The sequence below is a fragment of the Penaeus monodon genome, chromosome 11, assembly GCF_015228065.2.
Source record: "Penaeus monodon isolate SGIC_2016 chromosome 11, NSTDA_Pmon_1, whole genome shotgun sequence".
Taxonomy (NCBI): domain Eukaryota; kingdom Metazoa; phylum Arthropoda; class Malacostraca; order Decapoda; family Penaeidae; genus Penaeus; species Penaeus monodon.
Genome location: NC_051396.1, coordinates 15098022 through 15115521, shown reverse-complemented (window position 1 = coordinate 15115521; position 17500 = coordinate 15098022). Strand labels below are relative to the sequence as shown.

General features: G+C 35.7%; 1 protein-coding gene and 1 long non-coding RNA gene across 4 annotated transcripts in view; one reads left to right on the top strand and one right to left on the bottom strand.

The window, feature by feature from the left end:
- Nucleotides 1-17500, bottom strand: part of LOC119578776 (alpha-mannosidase 2-like) — a 19876-nt gene that overhangs the window by 1040 nt on the left and 1336 nt on the right. For 2 of the 3 annotated variants that reach the window (XM_037926397.1, XM_037926400.1), the window contains 22 exons: nt 16996-17113; nt 16416-16588; nt 15533-15689; nt 15250-15397; nt 11243-11414; nt 10826-10966; nt 10509-10669; nt 10169-10355; nt 9403-9580; nt 9014-9216; nt 7830-8015; nt 7420-7492; nt 6491-6682; nt 6059-6225; nt 5628-5840; nt 5257-5423; nt 4941-5074; nt 2682-2834; nt 2399-2518; nt 1969-2076; nt 1425-1640; nt 572-817 (listed from right to left, as the gene is read on the bottom strand). In XM_037926397.1, coding sequence (XP_037782325.1) covers nt 665-817; nt 1425-1640; nt 1969-2076; nt 2399-2518; nt 2682-2834; nt 4941-5074; nt 5257-5423; nt 5628-5840; nt 6059-6225; nt 6491-6682; nt 7420-7492; nt 7830-8015; nt 9014-9216; nt 9403-9580; nt 10169-10355; nt 10509-10669; nt 10826-10966; nt 11243-11414; nt 15250-15397; nt 15533-15689; nt 16416-16588; nt 16996-17113 — 3520 coding nt within the window. In that variant the 3' untranslated portion in view covers nt 572-664. Of the gene's footprint in view, nt 818-1424; nt 1641-1968; nt 2077-2398; nt 2519-2681; nt 2835-4940; nt 5075-5256; nt 5424-5627; nt 5841-6058; nt 6226-6490; nt 6683-7419; nt 7493-7829; nt 8016-9013; nt 9217-9402; nt 9581-10168; nt 10356-10508; nt 10670-10825; nt 10967-11242; nt 11415-15249; nt 15398-15532; nt 15690-16415; nt 16589-16995; nt 17114-17500 lie in introns of all 3 variants that reach the window. The other variant, XM_037926399.1, reaches the window with a different exon arrangement.
- On the top strand, nt 1535-2478 carry LOC119578777. Its single transcript, XR_005229210.1, has 3 exons — nt 1535-1672; nt 1942-2103; nt 2350-2478. It is a non-coding gene; the product is annotated as an uncharacterized LOC119578777 (long non-coding RNA).

Genomic DNA, 17500 nt, shown 5'->3' with positions numbered 1-17500 from the left:
TAGTAGCTTCATGACATATAACACTCCAAAGCAGTTTGTACTGTTTCCATTCACATTCATCATAGAAAGAAACAAGCAAATCTGAAATACAGTACTTCACTTTCCAAATGCTGCTGCTTGCAAATATTGTAAATCACTTGCTTTTTGTTATTGTCATACTCCTAGTGAACATGCATCATATATCAGACCTTGTAAACACCATGGCCATGCACCCCTGCACAAAAAATATCTCTTTTATGCCAAAAAAGAATACACAAGTTTCCTCCCTATTTTTTTCCCTAAATTAGAACAACAAAAAACAAACAAACTAACTAAATTCAATTCTACATTGATGGTCCCAAGAAGCATTACTGCCATAAAAAAAAAAACTATTAATACAACCATACAAGTGTGGCATAGCTCCTACAGCAACTACAATAAAAAAAAGTATTTTCACACCCTTGTAGGTGTCAGTTTTACATACTCTACTTTTAAATTTCACTTTTTTCTGTGATTCTAATGACTTAAAAAATCACTCAAAAAAAAAACATAACAAACACTAATACTTAAACAGCATTCAAAAGGTTCAATGTAAAGTAATAAGAAAACTATAAACAACTTATCTATAAAATAACAATGCTGCCCAACACAGAGAACAGTACAGCAAAAGAAAGTTTCATATTAGCTAGCTAAGAAGAAGTCTGAATGTATAAAGCTCCATGGGCTGTAAGGACAAAGTGTATGACTTTGTCATGTCAACACCTTCATATAACATAGATAACGACATCTGGTGCACCTGCTCACTGAACATGTTGGGGAACACTTCTGACAAGCGAACCTGGAAAGTAAATTAGTCTTTTTCATTAACCAGGAAAATAAATTCAATTTTCATTATTCTCAAAACCATATTTTCTATTAACATAAATTAATAAATAATTTGTTCATAAAAAATGCAATGAAATATACACAGAACATAGTTCTGTTTTTAACTCGCCTTTGTAAGTTTTGTTTTTATCTGCTGTTTACCGTAGGTATTTAACAGTGTATCTCTCATAGGTACTCACATTGGTCACAAGGGTAATGTGGGCAGACTTGAATGATGGGAAATTAACTTAATTGCTCACATTGAACAAGAGTTTCTGCTGAATTCTAATACTCTTTACGTTGCTATGATGTTAGTTCATATCTGAACTTTCAATCTAGCTATTAGGTATCTATAAATGCTGAAGGTGATCTTCCAACATGATATTCCTCTGATTTTGAAAGAACGCCTTAACACTGTGTCCAGTTTTATCATCAATTGAAGGGGATAAGAAACACTACTTATTGGTAGTGCACTATCACATAACCATCAAATTTTATATCCTTCAACTCAGTGAATGCCACCTACCTTTCTAAGAATAGAGCACATTAAACAAATAATAAAAAGGCAAGTCTGTCCTAACCTTTCCTCCGTTTGTAGAGCATGAAAGTCCCTGGGATTTCAAACCGCAGTCAAAACCCAGACGATGCAGTGTGAGGGATGTGGTCTTGCCTGCAGGATGTTGCAATCTCTGAGCACCTGTAGTACTTGGAGGGTCTAACATGGTGCGCAAGTTGACCATATGGACATCACAAGGCAGTTCCCCACCAACAGTCCAAGATGAATGCATGGGACCCACCTATGGATGATGGAAAATGTTAGAGAAAAAACGTAGGTAAACTTTGCAAGTCATATTCTGATACATAAATAAATTTTCAAGCAAATCAAAATACAGTATTTCTTAGTTATACAAACTTTTAGTCAGAATTGGAAGTAAATCCTGTGAGACATTAGGTGTATATGTTACACTATGATATTATAATATCTATTCCTATCTTCAGCATGTAAACTCATTCTAATTATAATTTAGAAACTGGGAGAATCAAAAATACCTATAACATGAGCTCTTGATGACATAGCAAATGCACCTTATCCTGCAGCACAAAAGGAAAACGATTGCTTCTCACCTTGGACACTGGTATCAAAGAGTAGACTGGATAAAGAAGGGTGTTGGTTGCTGCATGAGCCACAAGCGATGGGAAAGCTGCAGGACCATCATGAGCTGGACCAGATTCCTGCAGCAATATTGCTCTCATTAACTTGTAAGTGATTACACAAAGCAAGTCCTTTTGTAATGCTGAGGTACTGTCCTTAACTTTAATTAAATTTCACAGGAGCTATAGTCTCAGTCATATAAACTCATTCAGTCATTATATGCTTAATCTCTGTATAAATATCAAATAGCTGCATGACTATCTACCAATCTATCAACATTCTAGTCGAACTTTTTGTTTGTTTCTAATACAATACTATATATCATTATAATCATTAAAAAAAAATACTTTCAGGCAACAAGTTATAATTCTAAAGGGTTTAGTAAACATAAAAACTGCAAACCTTGGTGGAGATCCTTGGCTCGACCAAAACACGGAAGTTATTGGAAGTGTGGAGATTGTCTAGGATACCCTGGCCAAGACCTCGGTTGTCATCCTGGTTTAGGCGGCGGTCCATCATGATCTAATTATTGATGGGTGGAAAAAAAAGAAAGAGAGAGAAATAAAATAATTGAAGTACATGCTTTAATATCCTGTATATGCTTTAATAATAATCTGTATGGGTCTCCATAATTACAGAAAAATATCCTGGAAAAACTATAAAGCCTAGAATATATTGCACTTACCTCCAGCTGTCCACTTTGCAAGGAGGCACCACCAAGAGGCTGAGCAGAGATGAGAGAGAGGCGGAAGTCTTTGTCTTGGATGAAAGCTTGAGATGGAATTGGGTAGTAGTTTGCTTGAAGGGGTAGCTTTGCGTACCTCACTCGCTTGATAATCTGGTAATGGGGAGAAATTATGTAAAATAAATCCTTAACCCATAACTGACGGGTAGCATTCATAGAGGCCAGGGCCTTGCTGCTGGGGGCTTATATCGTCGCCCTAGCATGCGCGACCACTCATGCCAAATACCAGCATCCCATGCCGTTGTATTTTCATTTTAATTATTTTTTAAAGTCTCTACTTGCCAAACTTCCTGATAAATCGAGACTGAAGGGTATTTTTGTAGTTATATAGACTCCATGGTTGATCATTATTCAGTCTATAGTCCGAATAAAATAAGCAGTGTGCGGCATCATGGAGTTGAAATCGTCGGTTTGTTGCATTTTTTTTGTTTGTTGCATGGTAAAAATGAGAAAGTGTTAAAACCGACTTAATCACACTTTCACTGGCAGAAAAATAATCTTTTGCCGTGATTGTAACAAAAAAAAACTCATGGCATGTCCATACATACTCTATGGCATGTGTGCACGTGCCCCCGGCAGATGGTCCCGCCATGCCATGGCATGTGCGTACATGCCACCCGTCGGCAATGGGTTAACAGATGTAGCTATTACCAAAATATATATATACAGAGAAAGAGAGAAAGTGAGTGAGTGAGGGAGTGTGTGAGTATGTGTCTATCTACTTGTTTGTATGCATTTGTAAATGTGTATGTGCATATCAATATTTTGTACAAGTCTGAATATATATATATATATATATATATATATATATATATATATATATATATATATATATATATATATATATATATTATATATATATATATCTGTGTGTGTGTGTGTGTGTGTGTGTGTGTGTGTGTGTGTGTGTGTGTGTGTGTGTGTGTGTGTGTGTGTGTGTGTGTGTGTGTGTGTGTGTGTGTTTGTGTGTGTGTTTGTGTGTGTGTTTGTGTGTGTGTTTGTGTGTGTGTGTGTCCATGTGTGTGTTCTCATTAGCTTGTGTCTGAGTTCACAAGTGTTTGTATCAGTCCATGTGTGTCTGTGTATCTATCTGCATATGAATTTTTATCCAAGTACAAGTATGTACGTATATGTTGTATTTTTTTTTTTTTTTTTTCAAGTGCCCTGTCCTACAAGGATGCTGGCGATCATGGATTTCCATGATTTTCTTGGCAATTTAGAGTGGTGGTTTGCCGTTGCCTTCCGCCCAGTGTTTCTATCGAGTCACCATCTCTATTTCCCGACTGGCGGCTTTACCCGGATAGCGGCCAGGCAGGCAATCGAGGTGAAGTTCCTTGCCCAAGGGAACAACGTGACGGCCAGTGACTCGAACCCTCGAACTCAGATTGCCGTCGTGAAAGTCTTGAGTCCGATGCTCTAACCACTCGGCCACCGTGGCCTATATATGTTTGTATACGTGTTCTTATACAATTAGAATTTAACAGTAGTACCAAATGTACATATTTGCCACTATAAACTTGGCATTTGTAATAACAGAAAATCAGAAGCACCAGACCATTGTTCCTCTGAGGTATAAGTGTAGATGGTATTTATAGACACCCACAGAAAGAAAGAAAAGAAAAGAAAAGAAAAGAAAAGAAAAGAAAAAAACATGGAGAGACACAAAATAACACACAGACTATACATAGGTACAATATGAGTCAACAATTAGAGAGTTTCCTCTGAATATTATATTTTTTCAATGTATAGAATATCCTAAAGTTACCAGTGTTACTTTGACTTTTCTGTAAAAGCTTATATAGTTTGTAAAGAGTTAGCATGCGCAAGTATTCCCATCTAGAAAGGCATGGAATTTCCTATACTCTCAGTCTAGGGGGTCAGAGATCATGGATCTTTAGTGTAAATGTGTGTGTGTATATCCACCTACAGGTGTATTTGTATCAATGTGTGTGTGTGTGTGTGTGTGTGTGTGTGTGTGTGTGTGTGTGTGTGTGTGTGTGTGTGTGTGTGTGTGTGTGTGTGTGTGTGTGTATGTGTGTGTGTGTGTATGTGTGTGTGTATGTGTGTGTGTGTGTGTGTGTGTTTGTGTTCAACTGCATGATTGTTTGCTCAAGTGTGTCTGCATATACCTGTGAATATATGTGAAAACAAAATCATAGCCATGCAAATGAAACTGTATGTTTTATGACTTAGACTAACCTGGAATCCATTCAAATCTGTGTAAAATATATTGTCATTCTTTATTCCTGTGTTTAGCCTCATGGCAAACTCGAAATTGTGCTCTGCAGTGATGTCAACATGATTACTGATGTCAAGTCCAATGCCATCAACACCTGAGCACAAAAAAAAAAAAAAATATATATATATATATAATATACATTTACATATTATATTTGTTGTTGGTGATTAGGTAATACATATGATTCAATTAAAAAGAAATACATTATTAATACATGGGAGACATTAAGACACATGGATAAATAAACACCACAAAGAAAAAGAAACAACTGAATACCTGGGGAATTCTTGATCTTGACAACATGATGGACATTTTTCAACTGCATGGACACAGTTGACATAAGAGGTCCCTTGACGAGCATAACGCCAGCCCTGCCTATGTCAACTGGCACTGCCTCCTTGTCTGGCAGGAACAAGTATGCACCACTAGTCTCCCGATTATTCCTAGGATATCACAGAATGATTAATATGAGACTGCTATTATTATTATTATATTATTACTACAACTATAATCTACAATAATTAAAAAAAGACAAGCTAAATCTTGGGGGAATTTTATATTGTATTTATTTCTAGACCCTGCATATCCATATTACTAGGCATGTATTTCAGTATCAACAAGTTAAGGTTGTTGTCAAATAATCATACTTGACTCCATATTTAACAAATTCCAAAGAGACTGGAATTGTCTGCCCTTGTCTTGTCACAGCCTGGAGTAAGCCATTACTGCTAAATGTAGCTTCGACTTGATCTGTCTGCACTGAAAATGGGTTGGTGTCCTTTTCCTCAATTACATTGAAGACACTTGGTACTGTAGGTGCTACCGTGTGTCGCACAATCACATCAGAGAACATGACCATCCTGTCAATTCAATATTTATAAATTACTTTTTCAGAAATTTTACTTTTTGCCATCTTATATATAGACACATACTTCAGATACATAATAGATGACAGCTGTACCTTCTGATTATAAAATAGGAGAGATACAGGAGATGATGTGCAAGAGTTGAGAGGCGTGAGATGCTAAATAAGAATGAGATAAGAAACAAAAGGAGAGAAGAGACTAAGTTAACATACTTGGGGTTAACAGTTCCTGGTTCTCTGGCTTTAATGGTGTATGTCATAAGTGACAGAGCTGGTACATCAACCAAGAAAGTGATGTCAAACATTGTCTGCGATACTTCTGATTTAAGAAAGACAGGATCCACCTGACATGGCACCATTTTCTCCTTGCTATCAATTATCTGAAAAAGTAATTTATATGGTACTTATCAATTTCACGCTTAGCCATCCCATGGGGGGAAAAAAATGTGAATCCAAGAACAAAGAAGACTGATAAATCTATATCAAAGATTGTTTTTCCTTTCAAAATGAAAACTATCACATACTCACAAAAGAAAAAGTTGCATAATGACCAAAGGCTGATAAAAATTCAGGCAATGCTTACATAACTATGATCACAGCTATACCTATCTCTTTACAAAAGGTTTTAACTGGCTTCTAGCTTACTTCCACATATGGACTTGATGTTCTAATTGTGAAGAGCTCCTGACGGCGCTGTGCCAGTGGGTTGTAGATGACTATTGGCACCGATGAACCATCTCTTAGTGCCACAATCATGTGCGATGCTAACTTGTTGTGCTCCAGGAACTTTTCCCCTAATTCATAGTAAACTGATCCTGCATTGGCATTATAACTCCGCTGAAAATAATGCAAAGAATAGTGGATATTCAGTACCAAACCAGTGTAAATACTGTGTATTTCTTATTCCATACATTTATTTATGCGTTTGTTTATTAATCTAGTCCCTACTTTTGTGTTTGTCGTCTGCATGTGTGTGTGTGTGTGTGTGTGTGTGTGTGTGTGTGTGTGTGTGTGTGTGTGTGTGTGTGTGTGTGTGTGTGTGTGATGTGTGTGTGTGTGTGTGTGTGTTGTGTGTGTTTGTGGTGTGTGTGTGGTGTGGTGTGTGTGTGTGTGTGGTGTGTGTGTGTGTGTGTGTGTGAGTTTGTGTGTATGTGTTGTATAAGTTTGTGTGTGTGTGAGTTTGTGTGTATGTGTGGTTTGTGTGTGTTTGTGTGTGTGTGTTGGTGTTGTGTTGTGTTGTGTTGTGTGTGTGTTGGTGGTTGTGTGGTGTGTGTGTGTGTGTGTGTGTGTGTGGTGTGTGTGTTGGTTGTGTGTGTGTGTGTGTGTGTGTGGTGTGTGTGTTGTGTGTGTGTGTGTGGTGTGTGGTTGTGTGTGTGTGTGATGGTTGTGTGTAAATGTGTGTGTAAATGTGTGTGTAAATGTGTGTGTGTAAATGTGTGTGTGTGTGTGTGTGTGTGTGTGTGCACGCGCGTGTGTGTGTTTGTGTATGTGTGAAGGTGTACGTATGTATTTCCATTCATAGTTATAAAAATATAGCTTCATTAACAAAAGTCATTTATTAATTTAAGTCTTACCTGTTCAAATGAAAGAAGATAATGAGCTGCCTGCTGAATCACATGCTGGCAATTGTGGATACTCTCCAACATTCTAAAATATAAAAAAGTTAGAGGTAACTAAAGAAGCATGTCTGGATGAACAAACTCCATGTGCATATCCATATGTATTTATGTATTATTATGTATACAAAAACAAATGCCTGTGTACATGGGAATTTTTTTTTAATTCCTTGATAATACTTACAAAAATGAAATTCATTATCATATTTCACTCCTGACATCTGTTTAGATCTGTTCAGAGTATCATGCTAATTTTCTGTTACTGAACGAGTTTCATTTCTCTTTCCATTCACTAGCAACAAAAAAAATTATTTGCTGACAGGAATGACCAAAAATGCTGTTAATGAACTCCACATGACTGTACTCACTTCTTTGCATAATCCACAACAACATGATCTTTAGCAGTTCCAGTAATGCCATCATGATGCTGGAAAAGAGCCAAATTTCTGCGAGCCACCACCAAACGAGACATCAGGAGGTTTGCTAACTCAGGCATTGGTGTGTTTATTGCACTCTGACTTCCGAGCATTGAGGAGTACAAGATCTCAGCACCTCTGAAAAAGAAAGAAAAAAAATTGTTACCACTTCCTTTAGAGATCATTAATACAGAATTTCTTTTTTTGATTAGATAACATGGATGAAGAGAAAAAGCAAACATAAACTTAAATAACTGTCTTTAGTTCCTTGGTGAAATAGCAATAATATGTAAATCTGTTGAATCACAGGAGAGGAAAAACTAGCAACTCACCCCAAGCCCTGGTGTCTTCCAGTTCACTGTCACATTTTTATTCTAATCTGACTCTTAATACTCGTGCTGAAGTATGTCTGGATTTTTAAAACTTAATATACAATATACTTTCCATTGAAATTTGGGTATGCTGCTTAATCAATCCTTAGTTAACAAATTAACTTTTTGATTACAGTTACAAAGTATCACTGTGTCAATGGGCTATTTCCCACAGCCAGATCTTAGCAGCACACTAGTTATTGTTTCTAGCCAGAACCTTGGCCTTGGGTCAACCTACTGATTTAGAGCAAGCCTAGGGAGAGTATTTCTATTCAAGTTATAAATCATCAAATATATCTGAGCAAATTAATTATCGTTTGAAAGCAGATAAAAAAAACTTTTCAGTATATCAATGCCTTAAAAAAAGGAAAGAATAGGATCAAACATCAATGAAAAAGCAGAAAAACAATAAAAATATCACAGAAGACTAACAGAACATAAAATCTTGAAAAAAATGGTAAAGCAGGGCTTGATACCATAATGATAAAACTGACTTCACCCCTATTTCATATTCTACATGACACTTGCATTTACAAAATTTAAGAGAACAAAATGTTAAGAAATCAATATGTGCCTATTTTTAAAATTTAGCCATTCATTAACCATATTCAGTAAAATGAGGATGATTAGCAATAAAAATAATTGAAAAAAGAAAAGGACAGATGGCACAAAACATTATTGTGATCCTAGGTTCATGATGAGAGAAACAGAATCAGGCTCCATTATATATTTCATCACAGCCATATTAAAACCTGATACACTCACCTTAAGTATCCTTCCAGTATGCGATCCAAACCTTTATGGAATGGTCGTGTAGTATAATAACCACTCCAATAATGATCATCCCTGTCAGCATACGTAAAGAAGTCTCCTGATAAGGTTGGGAAGACCCCCTGTTCCTCTCCTGCTGGTGAATCAGTCTCCTCATGCAGGGCACGGAAATAGTCCGCAAGAGTGCCGAATTGAGCCTGGAAATTTGTCAAGCTTCAAATCATGCATTCACTGTCATTTAGAATTTAACAGCAAATTAATTCGAAAGTAAACAACTGACTGAATGAGAAAGGTTATATGCAAGCACACATGTTGACATAACTTTCCAATTATCCAATATATAAAGACAGACAACTATATATTTGGAATATTTTAATCCTTACTTGAACATGTAAATCCTCTCTGGAATTCATGTAATCAAACAGCTTCTGGTAATTGGTGTACTGGTTATCCCACTCCTCGGCACGTACATATCGGAAATCATCACCAAGAGGGACCAAGAGGACATTGCTGCGGAAGAGCTGTGCTTTCTTCCGGTACTGGTCTAGGAGAAGCTCGGCCCTTGAATGGATCAGATTCTTTGAGATCATGTCAAGATTATTATTATTATTATTATATATATATATATATATATATATATATATATAATATATATATATATATATATATATATATATTTTTTTTTTTTTTTTTTTTTTTTTTTTTTTTTTTTTTTTTTTTTTTGCTGCTGATTTAACATGGTGAGAGAGAGAGAGAGAGAGAGAGAGAGAGAGAGAGAGAGAGAGAGAGAGAGAGAGAGAGAGAGAGAGAGTGAGTGAGTGAGTGAGTGAGTGAGTGAGTGAGTGAGTGAGTGAGTGAGTGTGTGTGTGTGTGTGGTGTGTGTGTGTGTGTGTGTGTGTGTGTGTGTGTGTGTGTGTGTGTGTGTGTGTGTGTGTAAGTGGAATAGAAAGAGAATGAGAACAAAAGAGAAGGAGAAAGAAAGTGAAATAAAAAGAAAGAGTAGGAAAAGAATGAGAGAGAATGAGGAGAAAATTAGAGAAAGAAAGAGAAAGGGAAAAAAAAGAGGAGAATGTAAGAGAAAGATAAAAAAGAGAAGGAGAAAATAAGTGAAAGTAGAAGAAAGAGAAAGAAATAGAGCTTGATTCTAACCTTGATTTCACATTGTAACTGGTAATAGGCTGTGGAGGAACTCTCCATGGGCAAGTAACGCCAGATCCCGACATTCGCAGAAAATCAAACTGACAGCAAATCTTTGGGTCAGGGCCACAAGTATGGGGTATGTCGTAGCTGTAGAAGGGCATCATGTGGCAAAACATATCTGATGATGAACCTGTGTCTGAAAAAGATAATTATATGTAAGACTGATGAGCCAAAAACTTTCTTAAATAAAAAGAATATAAAGAATATTAATAAACAAAACTTTTCAAACCAAGTCCAGTCTTTTCCATAACACTGAATGTGACTATAACATACTTAAAGGAATCCTTACCCCAGATCTGTCGCCATTTAAACTCTAGGCTCTTTTCTCTTGCCAAGTGTTTCTTCACGGAGTAATGCACACGTTGGATAAGCATATTCTCCAGGCCCATGCGTTTCAGCAAGTAGGCCATGGTGGGAGTCATCCCAAATGGATCTATGGCCCAGCCATTGCTACAAAACAAAATCACAAGAATATCATTAATCAACATATGGGTAACAAAAAACATCTCATTTTAAGAGATAATATACAAAAATCTTACAATATAAAAAAACAATCTTTATAAATGATTTAAATGAGGAATAAATCCTAAAAGCCTGGACACCTACTTTGGCTTGATTCCAAGGTTAAGTCTAACCCACTCATGCCCTTCAACCATCTGTTCCAACATAGCAAAATAATGGGTATTTGCCTCATCATTCATCACCCATCCACCAGTAACTATTTCCAGCTGACCACGATCGGCTAGGCTGCAAAGAAAAAACAGCAACAATAAGTAATCAAATACACTTAAATATAAAAAAAATATATACTTAAGTATTAAAATTATGTGAGACAAGAAGTTAAAAGTACCTTACCTATAGAACTATTTCATGGCCAATGTATCTCCAGTTATTTCATACAATAAAACAAAATAAAAACCTATAGAAGGGATTCTACTGCCCAAGCCTTCACACATACACACATGACTTCACAATATATTACAAATAACAACTCATATGCTATTCTAAGTCTAAATACCTCACCTTCTTACAACATCCTTGACGCTCTCAGGCTGCTGATCCCACCACATGGAGAGGTAGGACATTTCAGCCCAAATAAATTTGCGTCGCTGATCCTGTGGTAACCTCTGCACCATATGATCAAGTATATGTCTTGTTTGATCACTGAAGTACTGCTCTACAGTTTTGATCCAACCTTGATTTGAGATAATATTTTATAACATTAATACTTATTTTGTGTGTACATAATCCAAATGCAAAGAAACAGAAATACTCAATTAAGTATTTGTGAAAAATAAATACATAGATAACATCATAAAGAGAAACAAAGGTAGAAACAAGGAAAATATATATATATATATAATATATAATATATATATATTTATATATATATATAGATATATATTATATATAATATATATATATATATATAAATATACAAAAAAATTGTAAAAAGGGGGTGTACAGGGCCCTCAAGGAAGCAATACTCTACCCGTTTTTACCAAGTATTTCTACATACATTGATCCATAATTGTATGATCAAATGATGAACAATTCAAAATATGGCACTTTTTGGCACCTTATATAATTGCACCGCTTGTGGAACCTACATAAAGGCCAGGAACACATCAGATGACAACATTTCTTTCTCACCAGTCTAAGGTGCACACTGAGACAATTCCTTTATACTTCAAAGGTATATCTGCATGATTTTTTTGGCTTTGCATGATCTATTATAATAGTTATACTTGACCTCACTCACTTAGCTGTTAGATATATTGAAACAATGGCAATACTTTCAATCACTTTTCTTTGAAATTAGTCCATTGCTATGTGAGCAAATTTAATGGAACATATAACTTTTAAGAGCAGACATACTGTGGTTTTCCTAACATTAAGAATTTTCATGCTCATATTGTAAAATTAATCTCTCTACATGAAACTAAATAGAAATTTGAAAAATCCACTCTACTGAAAAATTTCCAAACTATATATGGTTTCTGTTTTTTTTTCACAACAGCTGAAAATGTACATATAATTTTTTTTGGAAAGGTTCTTTTCAGTTTTTTATTGTTATTAATATCTTAATGACATTATAAAAATCATAGAGTCAATAACAATTCTAACAGTATCATTCCACTGGATTGGACATGACCATCACACCATGAAAAAATTTGGCTGAAGGATAGGTGATGGGAATACACTATCATGGGAAAGTGATGGGAATGACTTGCCATGGGTGTAAAAAGTTCTTGGAGGAAAAAAAGGACTCAGTAGGCATTTTGGTACTGGCTCTTTTATTATTTCCAAGGGTAAATGAGTGTGGAATGTACCATCCACGAGCCATGGCTAGAAGAGTGCCAACTGCAGGGAGGACACTATTTTCATACTCAGGATCCTATTCCTGCTCACTGTGACTGGCAGTGCAAGGTGTGTTACAGAAAATCAAATAATACAAAAATATTGAAAAATGACTCAAATAAGAAAATGTTACTTATTTTAATTGCACAGAGTAATAGACAACCTAGAGATCTGATATGGAGTGTGCAAGGAAAACTGTCAATTACCATATTGATACAGTATATTTAATAACAAATATGGACCTTGAAAAGAAGAAAAAAATGCTTAAGTAGAAAATGAGATAATAACATTGCAAAGGGCAGGCAAGGAGTCTCAATACTGCATACGAGTGTTTGTGTGGGCCAGGTCTATAAGCCACACTCAAGTAAACTTCCTACCCATATTTTGGGCCATGTGTGGCAGTGAGGCACCTGGGTCAAGCCAGCCAAAAGCAGGCAGTCCCTTTCAACCTTGAAAACAAAGCCCACTTCTTTTTAGCTACTTAAAATGTGGTTTAGAAATATATGTTGCATTGGTTTCCAAAAATTAACCTTCTAGAGATGGCACAGCTCAGTGGTAGAGCACTGACTTTGCAATCACAAGGTCCTGGGTTTGCACCTTGTTGCCCCTCTCAGTTGCCTCAGCTGTGAGTGGGTACTAGGATGCTGACTTCAGCATGCTGGGGTCAAAGTCTGAGGAGAAAGGAACTGGCCACCCTTCAGCATCATCCCGTGGCTTAGTGTTACTCTATGAACTTGTCCCCAATGTCTACTTAGACCTGGGACCAACTTTGCTTAATATCAATAGCTCATTTTAACTCTTACACTCAGGATCATTCTGTGCCAATTCACAGTGCATAATGTGGTGGAGTGTTAAAAAATACCATCATACCTCTTTGAATGAAGCTTCATCTAAAATATTTGTGAAGACATGAAAAAAACAGTCCTTTAAATGCTAAGTAATTGTGAGCACAAAGCCATTTAAAAAGTTATTCACATACCTAAGAAAAAAGGACCAGTAAGAAAAAATTGATTTGAGGTGTCCGGAGGTACAGGGGCAGCATGACCACATCCTTGTTTTGAGTAAATTGTATTTAAAATTTTACATGTGATGTTCTCACTTTTCTCTGTCCCTGTGAAGTTACTGTTAGTGCTAATTTTATTTGGTTGGCCCTGCTGTATAATATGAGGGAGGGAGGGGGGGAGGGAGGGAGGGAGGGAGGGAGGAGGAGAGAGAGAGAAGAGAGAGAGAGAGAGAGAGAGAGAGAGAGAGAGAGAGAGAGAGAGAGAGAGAGAGAGAGAGAAAAAAAGAAAAAAAAAAAAAAAAAAAAAATATATATATATATATATATATATATATATATATATATATATATATATATATTTAATATATATATATATATAATATATTAAATATAATCTAATATTTCATATTTAGAATTATATATTATTGATATATATAATTATATATATTATATATTATATATAATATTATGTTATAAATATTAATTAAAGTAAAGGTATTTATTCAATGTAAATATCCAATTTGAGAATTAGTTATGGATGTTGGAATTTCTGATATCTATATTAATTTTTTTGGTCTATGTTGTTCTCCTAAATTATGGTATAAATCATTTAATTTTAAATCAAAATGTTGATTTTTCATAAATTTTAAAATAAACCATTTGCAAAGTTCTACTGCACAGTATCATCCCCCCCCCAATTTATTTGCATAATTGTTCAAAGATGATCATCTAATTAATTGCAATGAACACTTACACAGCCACTACATGACATTAAGGAATTCTTGTTACTACATGATGATATTGTTCACTCAATTCTCTTGTTATAAGAGTAAGAAAAGCTTGCACTGTATTTGGGAGTCAGAGAAAATGAGTTTGCCTACTGCCTGGTATATCTAACTAAAAATGGTATATTTGGCAATGTCAACCCTTTACTTCCAGACACCTCATATGATGACTAAATATCAAAACTATTCAAGATAATTTTAGATATGTTTGGGAAATATCCACACAATCACTGGGAAGGTGTGGGGGGGGGGGGAGATGAAGGGATCTCCCAGTGCCTCACCGAACAATGAGTTTGGGTGCATGTACAGTCAGCTACTTGAGGGAAAAAACAGAAGCATAGGAAACATAAAACTACACTGCTCTCTATGCTCTTGGAGGTGGTATAAAGATTTTTTTAGATAATAAGGCTAAAAGAAAGGTTTTAGGTTTACTTTTGAGGGGCTATTTCTCCTCAACTACTGCAGCCATGGCCAAACAAGCACAAAACTGCTTAGTGTGCACAACTTTGAGAAGGCTCAACCACACATGACACAAAGGCCCCATCCCAGTGTGATAGGATCATTCTGGTAGGATTGATAATAAATATCAAGTAAAAATGCTCTCAACATTTCTTCTTATATATCCATCGTCTTAAGAATCCATTCTTTAAACTATTACTATATTCAAAGAATTCCTAGCTAAGATTTTGGATTCTTGTAAAATTCAAGTGGGAAAAGAGTCCACCATCTGCAACAGTACAGCTGAGAAAGAGGAATAACACCTTAAATATTTCAAAAGGGTGATTTTAGAATTGTTGATGAGATGCTTTTTCTAGCAATTTCCAGTATGGTAAGTATTGGCTTTATGAAAAGTTATTCTAAACAAAATGAACATTACAAACCTGGATCATTATGAGAGTGTGGAATAACAAAGACTTTTAGTTTCTTATCAGGTGTCCATTGTGATTCGTCATACTGGATGTTCCACCCTTGTTTCCAAGCGCCACCATCAGGGTTGTCGAATTTCAGAATGTTGTAGACATCTTCCATCTGCAATAAGTGAAAACTTATTTTGATTAACAAGACAAAAAATGTTAGGAAGGAATAAAAATCAAAAGAATCTCTCTATACAAATAATAAATAAATGCATTTGACTTAAGATATGCATGACTTAGTTTACCATACCTGAATATCAACAGGTGATGCAGCTGCTTGTCCAAATATACAGTCATCTTGGGCAATGTTGGCAAAGGTCTTATTGTGATGTATAACAACAGAGGCACTCTTTTGGGGAACTTCCTGCCCATTTATATCATTCACATTCATTGCATTAAGACTATTCCTGGAAGACAGGGAAGTATTATAAAATTTCTTGCCAAATACATGGACCATTTTCAATGCCTTTTTTGTACCATATGTAAATACTTTGTTATATCAATGAGAGGATTTATATTAATGTATTCTCAGTAGAAACTAACACGGGTTTTTTATAAAGAATTTCCGAAGACATGAGGTTTGACTGTCTTTCACAGAGTGAAAAAGTGACAAAATGAATGCAATGATTTAAAAAAAATATATTAATTTAACTTTCACAGCTACTGATATTTTTTAAAATGTATTATTTATATTTCTCTTAAAAAAAGGAAAGTGGAAGGAGTATCTCCTGACCATTATCATTCTGAATGTAATGAGACTAGTCCCAACTTTATCCATAAAAAATGAAGATCTCCTCCCTACAATTTATCCCATATGACTACCCCCCCACCCCACACACACAAAGAGTTAAAGAAAGTGCTTTTTTTGCTGGGATGACAAAATCTGATGGGATTACAAATGAGTATACCTACAGACAACACTGGTAGGATACAGAGGAGACAAAGAAAAAGAGGCAAGATCACAGTGGCTTGAGCATGTGCAAAGGTGATACAGACTTTATCGGGAAGAATGATGCTGAAGATGGAGCCACTAGGCAGGAGAAGAGTAATACCAAAGGAGGTTTAGGGATATGGTAAGGGAAGACATGCAGGTGGATGGGCAAAAGACCACAATACTATTCTGGATACTGTACCTTGCAAATTTGTTTGGTAAACTAATAGAATCACTTGGTCCTAGAAGACCATTTGCCTTGATGTTGGCACTGCCCAATTGTCGAACCAAATCTTTAATCTCTTGGATGGTGTGATGATTTGATTGTATATCATTTTCCAGTCTATGCAGGCGAGATTCGAGAGAGCGCATTTCCTAAAGGAAAATAGCACACATGATAAGTAAAACTTAAACAAATAATTACATGCAAAACATTTTTTCAAAATTTAATATAAGACATTAAATTCCTAGAATCATATTAACACTGTACACACATGGACATGGTAATTATTTACAATATGGATGCACTTGACCAGGAAACATTGTCTTCACCTTAGTATGCACAGCATGATAGAGGTGAAACTCAGGAGCACTGAATTGACTTAGGCTGTGGGCGGCACTTTCCACAATCTTTTTCCTTTGTTTGTGGCATTACTATTCATGCAGATTATTTCTCATACCAATCACTACATCTTTTCACCCTTTACAAGAACACCATCTTTAATTTGTATATCTTAGTGCGTCCATACTGTAAAGATGAACCCTCTAATGATTTCCCATACCTTTGCATCTCCTGGAGGATGGGTTTCTGGTGGTAAGCTTAAGACCTGGTAGAGCAGCACAAGTGTTGCAAGGCTCACTGCACCACCAAACACCAAGGAAGATGCTCGCAGACGCATCCTGAAACAAAAATGTTGCATTTTAAATACTCTAGTAAGCAGGTCCATAAACATTTTCGTAAATTCTAAGTACATGGACTGTCCACTGTTTTCCTTTACTAATAATATTTACATAGATAACCTCACAAGCTATCAATTACTTGGCCTACCTGATCATACATGATCATACATATTATCATTACTGTTCTATTATCTATGTTCATCATTCTTATAATAATATAAACTATAATAACAAGTTATAAACCATAAACTTTCCTTCGCCTAAATGCAAGGAATGGAGTAAATAGTTGAGGTTGGGTAGGCCTAGGATTTGGCATCTTAACTACTATGTGCTTCTGGAGCCATCTATGTTCAAACAAAACTAATAAAACAAAACCATGGTGGAATG